The 15,289-nt window shown below is 42.9% G+C and overlaps 1 protein-coding gene across 2 annotated transcripts in view; it reads right to left on the reverse strand.

The window, feature by feature from the left end:
* LOC109919584 (arf-GAP with GTPase, ANK repeat and PH domain-containing protein 3-like) overlaps positions 1–15,289 on the reverse strand; it is a 531,088-nt gene that overhangs the window by 238,680 nt on the left and 277,119 nt on the right. For both annotated transcript variants that reach the window (XM_048596313.1, XM_048596312.1), the window contains exons 3-4: positions 7,551–7,638; positions 2,546–2,631 (exon numbers count right to left, since the gene is read on the reverse strand). In XM_048596313.1, the coding sequence (XP_048452270.1) occupies positions 2,546–2,631; positions 7,551–7,638 (174 nt within the window). The remainder of the gene's footprint in view (positions 1–2,545; positions 2,632–7,550; positions 7,639–15,289) is intronic.

Here is a 15,289-nt window from a genome sequence, read left to right on the forward strand (position 1 = left end):
GTTCAGCAGGGTAATAGGGAAGGCAAATGGAATGTGGTCTTTATTTAAAGAAGAATGGAGTATAAAATTAGGGAGGTCTTGCCAAAACTATGCAAGGCACCAGTCAGAACACAGCTAGAATTCTGTGAACAGTGTAGGTCCCTTATCAAAGGAAAGATATACTGGTATTGGAGGCAGTCCAGAGAAGGTTCGGTGGGTTGATCCTGGGTATGGAGAGATTTTATTATGAGGACATGTTCAGTAGTTTGGGTTCATACTAGTTGAAGTTTAAAAGAATGCAAGGAGACATTATTGAAACATTAAAGATTTTTAGGGTCTTGACAGGTGTGGAAACCTGTGGAGCTGAAGCCAAGCTACTGTCTTATACAATTTCAACACTGCTTCCTCACTCTTGCACTCTATGCCTAGGATCCTGTTTACTTTATTAACATCACTCTCAAACTGTTCTTCTACCTTTAATGACAAACATACACTCAGGTTCTTCTGCTTCTGCACCTTCTCTAGATTTGTACCCTGTATTTTTAGGTTGTCATTTTTTATAGTTCATGGGATGTTGGCTTCACTGCGTGGGCCAACATTTATTACCCATCCCTAGTTATCCACGTTCATCTTCTTCCTACAAAAATGAATCACCTCACATTTCTCCACATTGAACTTCACTTGTGATATGCCTGCCTATTCCAAACATTTGCCTATATCCTTTTGAAATTCTACACTATCCTCCCCACAGATCACACTGTGTCCATATTTTGAATCATCCACAAATTTTGAAATAATTCCCTGTATACTAAGATCTAGATAATAAAATATAGAGCAGGAGAAGCAAGGTTCCTAACAATAACCCTAATGGAACTCCACTACAAACCTTCCTCCAGCTTGAAAAACATCTTTTGTCATGGCTCACTATCTTCTGTCAAACAGCCAATTATGCTATAAGGTTTATTATAACTTCCTTGATTTTGTACTCTATGGTTCAATTTATAAAATCCAGGACCCACATGCCTTTTTAACGATTTTCTCAATCTGAAAATTACCACGGAAGGCATTTAGGGTGGAGTGCTGCACTATCAGAAAAATAAAATTAAGGATATAATTCTCATTAGATCCTGACCAGAGGGGAAATTTTGAGCAAAGTCCTCTCTGGTCAGGCACCCATATAAAAATTATATCCTTAATTTTATTTTGCTTCTCTTCAATCATCCAAACAAAACTTCATCTACTCATCTTCACAGAAAATTGCACAAATAACTTCTCAGATATATTACAGAAGCAAGGGTCTATTAGCTAAGGGACAGTGGTACACAATAATCAACAGGAAATTTCTCTGTCTGTGTTTGACCTGATGCCATGAGACCTCTTGGGATCCAAAGACAATTTTGAGGACCCCCAAACTAAGTCCCTCATGACTGGAATTCACTATTCTGAAACATCTGCTGGGTCTGTCCTGCTGGACATACCCAGGGGTGGTGATAGTGGTGCCTGGGGCATTGTCCGTAAGGTATGATTCCATAATCATCACTATGCCAGACTCTTGTTTAACTCATCCGTGAGACAGCTTTGGTACTGGCTCCCAGATACTAGTAAAGAAGACTTCGCAGGGCTGAGAGGATTGTGTTTGAAGTTGTCAATTCCAGTGCCTAGGTCGATTCCAGCTGGTCTGTCCAGTTTCATTTCTTTTTTGAGACTTTGTAGCGGTTTGATACAACTGAATACCTTATCAAGCCATTTCAGAGGGCAGTTCAGAGTCAACCACATTCTTGTGGGTCTGGAGTCACAATTAAGCCCAGCCAAGTAAGGATGGTAGATTTCCTTCCTTTACGACAATTGACAATGGTTACACAGTCTCATTAAAAAAACTTTTAATTCCAGATTTATTTTTAAATTTGAATTCAAATTTCACCATCCACAATGAAGTGATTTGAACCTAGGTCCCCAGCGCATCAATTAGGTCTCTGGATTACTTGTCCTGTGGCATTCCCACAACTATACTTCCTGCCTGTGTGGAGCTGGAGGAACACCAGCAGGCCAGGCTGCATCAGAGGAGCAGGAAACTGAATGTTTCAGGTCGGGACCCTTCTTCAGAAATGGGGAGGGGGAAGGTAGAAGGAAGCTCAGAAATAAATAGAGGGAGGGGGTGAGGCTGGGAGAAGGTAGGTAGGATGGTGATAGGTTGATGTAGGTAGAGGGTTGTAGAGACTGGTCAATGGGAAGGGTGGAGCAGATAGGTAGAGGCAAGATGGACAGGTTGTGACAGGTCAAAGGGGTGGAGATGAGAGGGAGGGCTGGACATGGGATGAGGCCCGGGATGGGGAGATTTTGAAGCTAGTGAATTCTATGTTCTATATTCTATGATCTGAAATGTTGACTTTCCTGCTCCTCTGAAGACCCAAAACATCGACTTTCCTGCTCTTCCAAAATAGAAGCCAGGGTCCAATACTGAACAGCTCACCTCTCTCTTAGTGCTGATCTGGGAGAAGTTAGTGAGCATACAACTGGTTGTGACTGGAAACACTGAGTCACATTGTGCTGGAGTGTCATTGCTTACCTGTACCTCCGGAGGTCCTCCCTCATCTCGGATAAGCAGGAGGTAGCTCTGACCATCAACCACAATCTCCTTCTTAAAACGGCCACCTGTAATATAAAAAAACACTCTCAAGGCTGTGGCTCAGTGGCTAGCACTCATTTCTCTGATAGTTCAAATCCCACTTCAGGCCTTTTATTCTTTCATGGGTTGTGGGCATTGCTGGCATGAGCCAGCATTTGTTGCCCACCTCAAACTGGTCTTGAATGGAATTTCTTGCTCAGTTCACCCTCAGCCACAATGTTGTGAGTCTAGAGTCACATGTAGACCCTATGAAATACTCTACAAATACCGATTGGTTCTTGGAAAATCTCGACACAGACCGACATGCTCCCGGGAATATTCTGCACAGACCATCATCGTCTCTATTTTCTCAGGAGGCTATGGAAATTTGGCATGTCCACAAGGACTCTGACCAAATTTTACAGATGCATCATAGAAAGCATTCTATCCAGATACATCACAGCATGGCTTTGTATTTGCACAGCAAATACTTGGAAGTGCATGGTAAAAACGTTTCATCAAAGGGAGGTTTTGCCTGACAAATCTGCTAGAATTCTTTCAGGAGGTAACAAGCAGGTTAGACCAAGGACAGCCAATGGATTTTATCTACCTGGACTTCAAGAAGGCCTTTGACAAGGTGCTGCACAGGAGGCTGCTGAATAAGATAAGGGCCCATGGTGTTAGAGGCAAGGTGCTAGCATGGATAGCAGATTGGCTGTCTGGCAGAAAGCAGAGAGTGGGGATAAAAGGGTCTTTCTCAGGTAGCCGGTGACTAGTGGTGTTCCGCAAGGGTCAGTGCTGGGACCATAACTTTTCACTTTGTACATTAATGATCTAGATGAAGGAACTGAGGGCATTCTGATTAAGTTTTGCAGATGATACAAAGAAAGATAGAGGGATAGGTAGCATTAAAGATGCAGGGAGGCTACAGAAGAATTTAGACAGGTTAGGAGAGTGGGCAAAGAAGTGGCAGATGGAATACAACGTGGGAAAGTGTGAGGTCATTCACATTGGTAGGAAGAATAGAGGTATAGACTATTTTTTAAATGGGGAGAAAATTCATAAATCTGAAGTGTAAAGGGACTTGGGAGTCCTAATCCAAGATTCTCTTAAGGCAAATTTGCAGGTTAGGTTTGTATTTGCCTTCCTAACTACCATGTTAGTATTTATTTTGAGTGGACTAGAATATAAAAGTTGGGATGTATTTCTGCGGCTTTATAAGGCTCTGGTCAGATTACATTTAGAATGTTGAGAGCAATTTTGGGCCCCATTCCTCAGGAAGGATGTACCGACCCTAGAGGTGGTACAGAGGAGGTTCATGAGAATGATTCCAGGAATGAAAAGCTTAACATATGAGGAATGTTTGAGGACTCTGGGTCTAAAATCGATGGAGTTTAGAAGTTTGAGGGGGGATCTAATTGAAACTTACAAAATACTGAATGGCCTGGACAGAGTGGATGTTGGGAAGATGTTTCCATTAGCAGGAAAGACTAGGACCCAAGGGCATGGCCAAGCCTTGGAGTGAATGTAACACCCTTTAAAACAGAGATGGGGAGAAATGTCTTCAGCCAGAGAGTGGTGAATCTATGGAATTCATTGCCACAGAGGGCTGTGGAGATCAGGTCATTGAGTATGTTTAAGTCAGAGATAAATAGGTTCTTGATTGTCAAGGGGATCAAAGGTTATGGGGAGAAAGTAGGAGAATGGGGTTGAGAAACTCATCAACCATGATTGAACGGTGGAGCAGACTCAATGGGCCGAATGGCCTAACTTCAGCTCTTATGTCTTATGGTCATATGGTGGCATGGCAACTGCTCTTCCCAAGACCGCAAGAAATTACAGAGGGTCCTGAACACAGCCCAGTCCACCTAGTAAACCAGACTTCCATCCATTGACTCCACCTATACTTCCTGCTGCCTCAGGAAAGCAGCCAACTTAATCAAAGATCCCTCCGACCAGGTTATACTCTCTTCTAACTTCTTCTGTTGGGCACAAGATATAAAAGTTTGAATACATGAATGAACAGTTTCAAAAGCAGATTCTTCCCGCTGTTATCATACTTTTGAAAAGATCTCTCAAACATCAATTCTGATCTCTCTCTCCGCACCTTCTCTGTGGCTGTAACACTGTATTCTGCGTGCTGTTCTGCTACCCTGATGCACTTTGTATGGTACAATCTGCCTGTGTAGAATATAAAACAACACTTTTCACTATTTATCAGTACGTAACAACGATAAATCAATCAATCAATCTATACAGACCGACTCTCTCCCAAGAATAACTATACAGACCACCATGGTCCAGGGATACTCTGCACAGACCAACCCACTCCTGAGAATATGTGCACCCCACCAACCCATTCCTGGGAAAACTCTGCACAGACCAACCTACTCGCAGAAAGAGCCTTCACAAACCAACTCTAGCACAGCCCTCACACTCCTGCGAATAGTCTGCATAGACAGCTATGCTCTATGGAAAGATCTACACAGCCTGACACATTCCTGGGTCTGAATGATGGGTATATTGAAAAATTTTGGATAATTTGGTTACAATATTTAACTTTTGCGATGACTCCGGGTATAGTGAAGCTTGATATCCAACGGACAACTCAAGTGAGGCATGACAAATTTCAGAGCTTAATTTTGATACAGGGGCATTAAGGTTTTGGGCATGTAATTGCTAAATAACACAGGCAAAGGAAAGTGCCAGGTTCTGCACTGAATTTAAGAAATAGCTCAGGTAACAGTAAAGGATTTTCTTTGGGTGGCAGAGTTGCCTGTGATAGTCTTAAGAGAACCTTCAAAGCAAAGGTTGTTGGCAAAGCTAGGAAAACACCTATAATTGAGGTACAGAAGGTCATTGTCCTGTAACAAGAGTGTAGGAGCATTAGCTGTCCCTGATTTTTCCAGATTGATTGGATGGCGATCGATACTGAAGATGGGGTTAGGTGCAGTCTTGTTACAGGATGAGGAGTCGGGAGTAGAGAAGCCAGTGGAATACTTCCCTAAGAAACGAAACCAGTATCAGAAGAAGTACTCTACAGCAGGAAAAGAGATTTTGAGATTACTGTTGCCTCTTCAACACTTTGAAGTCATTTTTGACGTTTTAATAGGAAACATTAATTTACACTGATTAAAATGCACTGACATTCATTGAAAAGTTTGCAAGTCAAAATGGAATTCTATTCGGATGGATTTTGAAACAAAAATCCATCTGAAAAGAATTCCATTTTGAGTTTTAAATAATTCAATATAAAGGTATTTCACTCTACTAGAAAATGAAGTCTAATTGCAGATGCCTTGTCATGAGTGTAAAATGACGGAATAACTTAAAGGTTGAAGAAATGCTAAGATTATACAAGGTTATACAAAGCGGGAGGAAGGATGAATGGATATAAGTCTTGTGTTTTGTTTTGTATCACATGTTTTGTGATTAAACATTTTTTTAATGGCATTTCATCTCATAAGGATGGAGGGCATGTAAAGACTCCTCCCTCATGTCTCTCTAGTTACCATTACTGAATTGTAATATCATTAGATCCGCTTCAATCTTCTCCCTCCCAAACTGCAGGGTGAATTCTATCATATTATGGTCACTGTCCCCCTAGGTGTTCCTTCACTTTCAGCTCTCCAATCAAGGCTGCCTCATTACACATCACTAAATCCAGAATTGTATGTTCCGCAGTGAACTCTACCACAATCTGCTCCAAAAAAACCACCTTGTAGACATTCCGTGAATTCCCTTTTTTGAGCTCTGCTACCAACCTGATTTTCCTAGTCCACCTGAAGCTCATTGTATGATTATTGTAATAATGCTCTTTTTACATGCCTTTTCTATTTCCTGATTTATTTTCTGCCCCACATCTGACTACTGTTAGGAGGCCTGTATACTGGTCCCATCAGGGTCTTTTTCCCTTTATGGTTCCTCAACTCTAGCCACATAGGTTCTACACCTTCCAACTCTATTTCACTTCTTGCTATGAATTTAATTTCATTTCTTACTAACAAGGCAACCCTGCCCCCTGCCCATCTACCTGTCCTTTCAATAGGGTGCGTATCCTTTGATATTTCGTCCCCAGTGTGATTCCCTTGCAGCCATGTCTCTGATGCCTGCAACACCATACCTGCCAATTTCAATCTGCGTTACAAGCTCATTTACCTCATTTCGTATCATGCATGCATTTAAGTGCAACATCCTCAGATGGTAACCTCAAATCCACATTCCTGCCTATCTTGATAACCCTTATCTCACTAAGAAGAGTCTATCTACTCCTGCCATAAGAATGTTCAAAGGTTCTGCTTCCACCACTTTTGCAAGGACAGAGTCCCAAAGATCCACAATCTACTGAGACAATTTTTTAAAAATTTAATCTCTGTTGTAAATGAGAAATCTCAGTGCTTCATGCCTCCTTAATGACCTTGCAACAGCACGGTGCAAACTCAGTATTAGCCCTCTGACAGTGCCCATTCCTTCAGTACAAATCCTCCAACAGTGTGATGAGCCTTTAGTACTGTCCCTCTGGCACAACAGTGCTCCCTCAACACTGATCGTGTGAGTGTGTGACTGCACAAAATTGGCCTGCAGGTCCGTGGTTCCCAACCTTTCCAGTATCAAGGTACACAGGCTGCATAACCGAGCCGATTTCCCTTCTCCTATACATGCTCTGTGATGAATGTCAGCAAATACTGCCTTCAATGATGGATACCAAGACTCCAGAAGTGATCAGTAAATCAGTTAAATATATGCTGTGACCAGTGGAGTAGTTGGCCTAGAGATATAGGAACAGTTCACTCTCCAACTTCAGTTGGAGCATTATCTCCACATTAAATACTGAGGTTCCAGGTCTTACTGTAACCAATCAATGCCTTTATCATAGTGCACAGCAAATAGGAAGAAAGTCACAGGTGCAACTGTTACACAGCATCCAACAATAGCTGGTCTGGGTAATACAAGAGAGATAACGTACCTTCAGGGGACTCCTCCTGCACATAGGTTCCAGTCAAATACCGGTGAACAAGAGCAGACTTCCCACTCGATAGATTTCCCACGATTCCCTGGCAAACAAAACATGTTGAGTTCAGTTATGATAGAATCACAGTGACATCCTACTAACTTGCGACAAGGTGGAAGGAGCACTCAACTCTCCTATTCAAATACATTTCCTAGATTGTGAGAAATGCCGACAAATGTAAGTACTGTTGTTGTTGACAGAAATTAAGCTAATCCATAGATCAATTCAGTAAAGGGCAATCAAGATACTTGTAGCTGAGTCAGGAAGTCTGTGTTCCAATATCACTCAGGGACTTGAGCACAGCATCCAGGTGGACACCTGAGTGCATAATGGAAGGAATGCTGCACAGTCAGAGGATCAGCACTGAGGAGGAGTGCTGCAATGTCATAGGGTCAGCACTGAGAAGGAGTGCTGCACTGTCACAGGGTCAGTACTGAAGGAGTGCCACACTGTCAGAGGGTCAGTGCTGAGGGAATGCTGCACTGTCAGAGGGTCAGTGCTGAACTGTCGAAGGGTCAGCACTGAGGGAATGCTGCACTGTTGGAGGGTTAGTACTGATGGAGTGCTGCATTGTTATAGTCATAGAGTCATGCAGCATGAAAACAGACCCTTCGGTCCAACTCATCCATGCCAAACAGACATCCCAACCTGACACAGTCCCATATGTCAGCATTCGGCCCATATCTTTATAAACCCCTTCTATTCATATACCCATCTAGATAACTTTTAAAAGTTGTAATTGTGCCCGCCTCCATCACTTTCTCTGGAAGCTCATTTCATACACGCAGCAGCTGTGTGTGAAAAAGTTACCCCTCAAGTCCTTTTTAAATTTTTTCCCTCTCACTTTAAACCTATGCCCTCTAGTTTTGGACTTCCCCACCTTAGGAAAAAGACCTTGGCTATTCACCCTATCCATGCCCCTCATGATTTTATGAACCTATCTCAAATGCTGCAGTGTCTGAGGTGAAGTCTTTTGCATCTGATATTAAACTACACAATCATGGGAAAGGTTCAATTGCAGGTAATCCAGTCCATTTGCTATTACCATCCTGACTTGGAAATATATCACTGTTCCTTCTGTGTCACTGGATCAAAAATCCCGGAAACACCTCCCTAACAGTGTAGTGCATGTCACTACACGAAACGGATGGCAGCGGTTCATGCACGCAGCTCACCACTACCTTCAAGGAACAATTAGGGATGGGCATAAATGTTGGTCCAGTCAGCAGCCACATCCCATAAACAAATAGAAACAAAATTTGTCCAAGACTGTGGCCAATGTATACACTCAAACATACCAGCACAAACGGCTTATTCAGTCACTTACCACATAGCTTTTTGTTGCCAATTTGCTATGCATGAATTGGTCACCATGTTTATTTAATTAACAATGGTGTCTAAATTTCAAACGTAATGCATGGTTGTACCGATTGTGAACATTTTCTCGGCTCGGTTGTCAACTAGTGCTATTTCCCAAGACGCCATCCGGGGGAGCTAAATAGATGCTATATTGTTCAGCGACATATTGACAGCTCCCACCACAAACAGGCTTATGTAGAGACAGAAAAGTGCAGAATTTATATGAGAGAGTACGCTGAACGATCTTGGTCATCAACTGACATCAATCATGGCCTCCTCTTTCCATGGAATATGTCTCCCTTCACAGAAGAATAACTCTCTGAGTTAATATCAGAGGGCCACGTTTATATAAACGCCTTGCGCACTCTGCACAAACACTTGACCCCCTGCAGACACCTAAGTCAGTCCACCCTATATTCACTCATAAACAAATTTCCAGGACATATACATCTCCAGCTTAAAACAACAGCCATTAAAAAGTCTGGACTTCACCCAGTCTGCAGAATGAGTGGAGGACAGTGGCCTCAATGTTCCAGAGAGTAGCACCAGATAATAACTGCCGACCAGATAATAAAGCCAGTGCAGGCACAATGGGCCAAATGGCCTCCTCCGGCACCATAATAACTTCGAGTTTCTGAGTCAAGCAGAGAATGACTGGTCAAAGGAACACACTGTTTCAAAAATACAGATTAGATAATAAATGTTTGCCCAGCCAGCAACATGCACAGCTCCTGAACTATTTTAAAAAGAAATTCAAACTCTAGATCACTCTTTTCCCTGCACACTGATAAACCAAGGTCTCTCTCTCTCACACACACCCTCTTGGACACAGTCCCAAAGTATCCTTTTTAAATAGAGCGTCCAGGGTGTGACTTCTCATTCTACAAAGCAGCAATGGTTGTACTTAATAAAATCACAGTAATGCATTGTGTATGAGATGCCTGAGCATTATGTAATTGGAGACTTTCTACAGTGTTTTTTTTAAACACGCTGACTCTGCTGTTCTCCGAACCAGGGCTATCAGGCCTGTGTTTTACCTTGTCATTGTACACTTTGCTCTGTGTCAGCAAAGACTATTAATTACATAGTACAGCCTAAAATCAACACAAACAAGACAAAAGAGTTTGCAGTGCAGATCCACCCCTTAATTAAGTGAACAAACAGCCCTTGATGGTACCTGACAACCAATCACAGAAATCGGTAGGAGGGCACACAACACTGTCACAAGGTATCAAGTCATAGATACCTAGGCTGCTGACTCCCAGCCATGCCCCAGAAACTTCACACCAGTTCATAGTGTCCTCTTCACATTTCAACTGGGCCCATAGAGCATTCTAAGGTAAACTGGCCTCAATTTTTGTTAACATGCAACAGAAAACATTACAAGGGAGGGAGAGGCCAACAAGAGGGAAGACAACCACAAAAACCTGTTGTGCTCCTGGCAAACTGAAACGCCCTCAAGTGCTTCATATTAGCATTATCAAGCAGGTAGGACTCAGCTCTGGAGAAAGAGGGAGAGGGAAGATGAAACAGAAGAGGGGGAGACAGGGCTGTAACAGGGGCTGGTAGTGGCATCGTAGTAAACCAAACCTACAGGCTTATGTTCTGGGACCTGGGTTCGAAATCCACCATGACAGATGTGAAAAAAAAGCAAAAGAACTGCAGATACTGGAAATTGGGAACAAAATCAGAAAATCTCAGCAGGTCTGCAGCAGCTGTGGAGAGGAAGCAGAGTTAACGTTTCAGGAACAGTTCTAAAGAAGGGTCACTGGACCTGCTTTCTCTCCACGGATGCTGCCATAACAGACGGTAAATTTGAATTCACTAAAAATCTGGGATAAAACCAGTGAGCTAGTCTAATGGCAAACTTGCAAGTACTGTCATTTGTTGCAAAAACCCTTCTTCACCAATGAACTTCAGGGAAGGAAATCTGCCGTCCTCACCCATATGGCTCCATGCTCACAGCAATGTGCTTGACTCTTAACTACCCTCTGGGCAATTAGGAATGGGCAATAACTGCTGGCCCAGACTGTGACGCCCGCATCCCATGCATGAATTTATAATAAAAAGGAAGAGGGTGCAGAGAGGTTAGTTTGGACATTATGGGACACTCAAGAGGCAAGTTAAATACCAGATAGACAGCTTTTTTTACACTGAAACCCTCTGGAGATAGAGCAGATCTGGGTGGGATGCTCTTCAGAGAGTTGGTTAAGACCCAATGGGCCAAATTGGCTTCTGGCAGGTGAAACTAAAACTGGGAAGCATAGCCAAAAAATTAGGAGGAGTGGATTTAGGACTGAGTAAAGGAGGAGCTTCTTCACCCAAAGGGTTGTGAACCTGTGGAATTCCCTGCCCAGTGAAGCAGTTGAGGCTTCCTCATTGAATGTTTTTAAGGCAAAGGTAGATTTTTGAACAGGAAGGGGATTAAGGGTTATGGCGAGTGGGCAGGTAAGTGGAGTTGAGTCCAAAAAAAGATCAGCCATAAATCTTACTGAATGGCAAAGCAGGCTCAATGGGTCAGATGGCCTACTCCTGCTCCTATTTCTTATGTTCTTATATTTCTGCACTTGGGGATTCTATGAACAGGTAAATATTTCAGATTTTTTAAGGATTTCAGGGTTCACATGCATAATTCCACGAAGGTGGCCACACAAGTTGAAATAGTTGTTAAGGCTTATAGGATCTTTTCGGTTTTTAAATCAAGGCATAGCACAGAAATACAACAAAGTGATGCTAAACTGTTGCAAATCATTGGTCAGATCACATTTGGAGCATTGTGTTCAGTTCTGGACACCTTATTTAAGGTAAGTTGTTACAACCCTCAAGAGACTGCAAACAAGATTTACTAGAATTATACCAGGAATGAGGGATTTTAGATACAAGGAAAGATTACGGAAATTGGGCTTATTCGCCTTGGACCTTATTGAGGTGCTCAAAATTATGAAGAATTTTGATAGGGCAACCAAGCATATTCTGTTTCCAACAGTTGGTATGTCAGTAACTAGGAGTCACAACCTTAAGACTGTCAGCAAGAGAGCTAGCAGCGAGATGAGGAGAAACTTCTTTACTCAGAGAGTTGTTTAGGATTTGGAATGTGCTGCCGAGGAGAGTGGTGGAGGCAGATTCTGTAGGAGGTTTTAAAAGAAAGCTGGATATATATTTGAAAGTGATAAATTTAGAGGGCTATGAAGGTAGGGCTGGAAAATGGGACTAGCTGGGGTAACTCCTTCTGGAGTCAGTACAGACATGATGAATCAAATGGCCTTCTTCTGCACTGCAGAATTCTATGATTCTATGATTTTTCACCCGTTCAACAAGCCTCACACTTTTGAGAACTTTCTTTTGTCTCAGTTGGTCAAGAAAAGAGGCTCTGAAAGAATGAACAGAGAAATCCCAGAGTGAGTCAGGGTTTTTTTTTAATTTAACCTATTTTCTTAACCAACCTATTCAGAGATGACATTATACATCTCTGGAGCAAGTGGGACTTGATCCAGGCCTCTCAGTCCAGGAGTAGGGATTCTTATTTCTGTGCCACAAGCGGGCCCCAGAGTAAGTGAGGTCGCTGAACATTGTAGATATGTGTAGTGATTGGAACCAGGTGGACCCTGTTGACTATGTGATCCTTGACTGGGGTTGTTAACCTGGGCCAATCAGGAGGACCTGGCTGACCAATATTAACAGGGGATTTAGAATCTCCTCAATTCAGAGGACTGACTCCAAGCTGGCTGTGTACTGTGCAAAAGTAAATAAAGGGTGGCTTGGTGACAGGATACCAGCCTCTGTGCAGTTATTGCAATGTCAAACAGCTACTCTGGCCAGGGCTAATCGTGCACTGAAATGAAGTCGAGGATCCAGTGAAATGATCTGGCACACACATACATTTGTGTTTTACAACAGAATGGATTGTGTCAAGTGTTTTGTACTTTTTATCCCAGTGGCTAAAGAAGCTTCTAAACTGAACTCATCACATCATCTCCCAATGTCTCCTCAGTCCCTCAATACATCTCCACACCTCTCCCACACATGCACCACTACTAACAACAATGCCACCTTCTATCATCTCACCCATTTCCCCCTTTCTTCTCATTACAGGAGAAAACAGCCCAAATTAGGGCAAAAAGAGCCCATACAAGTGCAGGGGTGACCAATGACCATGTCCTCCTCACTACAAGAGAACCCTGGCCCTCTCAGAAGATCAACACAGCTCTTGCAAATATGCCAAGACATCTATGTCCTGCCAAACGAGTATGAACCACTCTGCATTGTCCGGACATTATTCCTTTAACCCGCCTCTCTCTCACTCTGTTTCTCTCTCTTGCTTTCTCTCTCTCTCAATCATTGCGCAACACTTCTAATCACAGGCTAAGACACTTCCTCTTTCGTTTGTCCTGTATATTCCGCAAGTGGAATGCAGAAAAAGTAGGCCATGGAAATCCTCCTTAACCTCTGAGGATGACACTGTGGAGGTCTCCTGGACTCGTCAACAGCAAGAAACTGACACTCAGTGGGAACCATCATCACAGAAAGTGAGGGTACACAATCTGGTAAGCACTTCACTCAGACAGTACCATGGTGATCTAAGGAAGAAATGCCCGTGGCTTCTGGCACTCAGAGAACTGCGGGGCGAGTCAAGAGACCATCTGTTTGCATCTGTAAGATCATAGAAGGAGCAGAAGTAGGCCATTCAGCCCATTACGTCCGCTCTGCCTTTCGATGAGATCATGGTTGATCTGATAATCTTCAATTCCACTTCCCTGCCTTTTCCCCAAAACCCTTGATTCCCTTATCAATTAAAAATCTCTTTATCTCAACCTTAAATATACTTCATTATCCAGCCTCAACGGCCCTCTGTTGAGGGCTCATTCAGAAAATAAGGAGGCATGGGATCCAGGGAAATTTGGCTGTCTGGATACAAAACTGGCTGTCCAATAGATAACAGAGGGTGGTAGTAGATGGAAAGTATTCAGCCTGGAGCTCAGTGAACAGTGGTGTTCCAAAGGGATCTGTTCTGGGACCTCTGCTCTTTGTGATCTTTATAAATGACTTGGATGAGGAAGTGGAAGGGTAGGTTAGTAAGTTTGCCGATGACACGAAGGTTGGTGGAGTTGCGGATAGTGTGGAGGGCTGTTGTAGGTTGCAATGGGACATTGACAGGATGCAGAGCTGGGCAAAGAAGTGGCAGATGGAATTCAACCCAGAAAAATGTGAAGTGATTCATTTTGGAAGATCAAATTTGAATGCAGAATACAGGGTTAATGGCAGCATTCTTGGCAGTGTGGAGGAACAGATGGATCTTGGGGTCCACATCCGTAGATCCCTCAAAGTTGCCACCCAAGCGTATAGGGTTGTTAAGAAGGCTTATGGCGTGTTGGCTTTCATTGGCAGGGAATTGAGTTTTAAGAGCCGCGAGGTTATGCTACATCTCTATAAAACTCTGGTTAGACCACACTTGGAATAGAGTGTTCAGTTCTCGTCATCTCATTATAGGAAAGATGTGGAAGCTTTAGAGAGGGTGCACAGGAGATTTACCAGCATGCTGCCTGGACTGGAGGGCAGGTCTTATAAAGGAAAGGTTGAGGGAGCTAGGGCTTTTCTCATTGGAGCAAAGAAGGATGAGAGGTTACTTGATAGACGTGTACAAGATGATGAGAGACAAAGATAGAGTGGATAGTCAGAGACTTTTTCCCAGGGCAGAAATGACTATTACAAGGGGGCATAATTTTAAGGTGATTGGAGGAAGGTATAGGGGAGATGTCAGAGGTAGGTTCTTTACACAGAGAGTGGTGGGTGTGTGGAATGCGCTGCCAGCGGTGGTAGTGGAGTCAAAATACATTAGGGACATGTAAGCAACTCTTGGATAGGCACATGGATGATAGTAAAATATAGGGTATGCAGGGTAGTTTGATCTTAGAGTAGGATAATAGGTCGGCACAACTGTGTTGTACTGTTCTATGTTAAATAAGCAACTCCTTATTCTGACATTATGACCACTGTAACAGTTCCTATGGATTGGACAGCAGCTAATGTAACCCCACTACTTAAGAAGGCAGAGAAAGAATTGAGAAATCAGTGAACTATAACCTGGTTAGCTTGACATTGGTAGTGGGAAAATGATAGATTCCTTTATAAAAGCACTTGGAAGATAGTGACAAGATTGGACAGAGTCAGCATGGATTTACAAACAGGAAGTCGTGCTCATGAAATCTGACAGAATTTCTTTGGGGATGTAACCAGTAGAGTGGATAAGCAGGAGCTACATGGATGTGGATTACATGGATTTTCAGAAGGCTTCCGATAAGGTTCCACACATGGGATTGGAGGTTGTGTACTGAAAT

This window comes from Rhincodon typus, chromosome 4 (assembly GCF_021869965.1).
Source record: "Rhincodon typus isolate 14 chromosome 4, sRhiTyp1.1, whole genome shotgun sequence".
Taxonomy (NCBI): Eukaryota; Metazoa; Chordata; class Chondrichthyes; order Orectolobiformes; family Rhincodontidae; genus Rhincodon; species Rhincodon typus.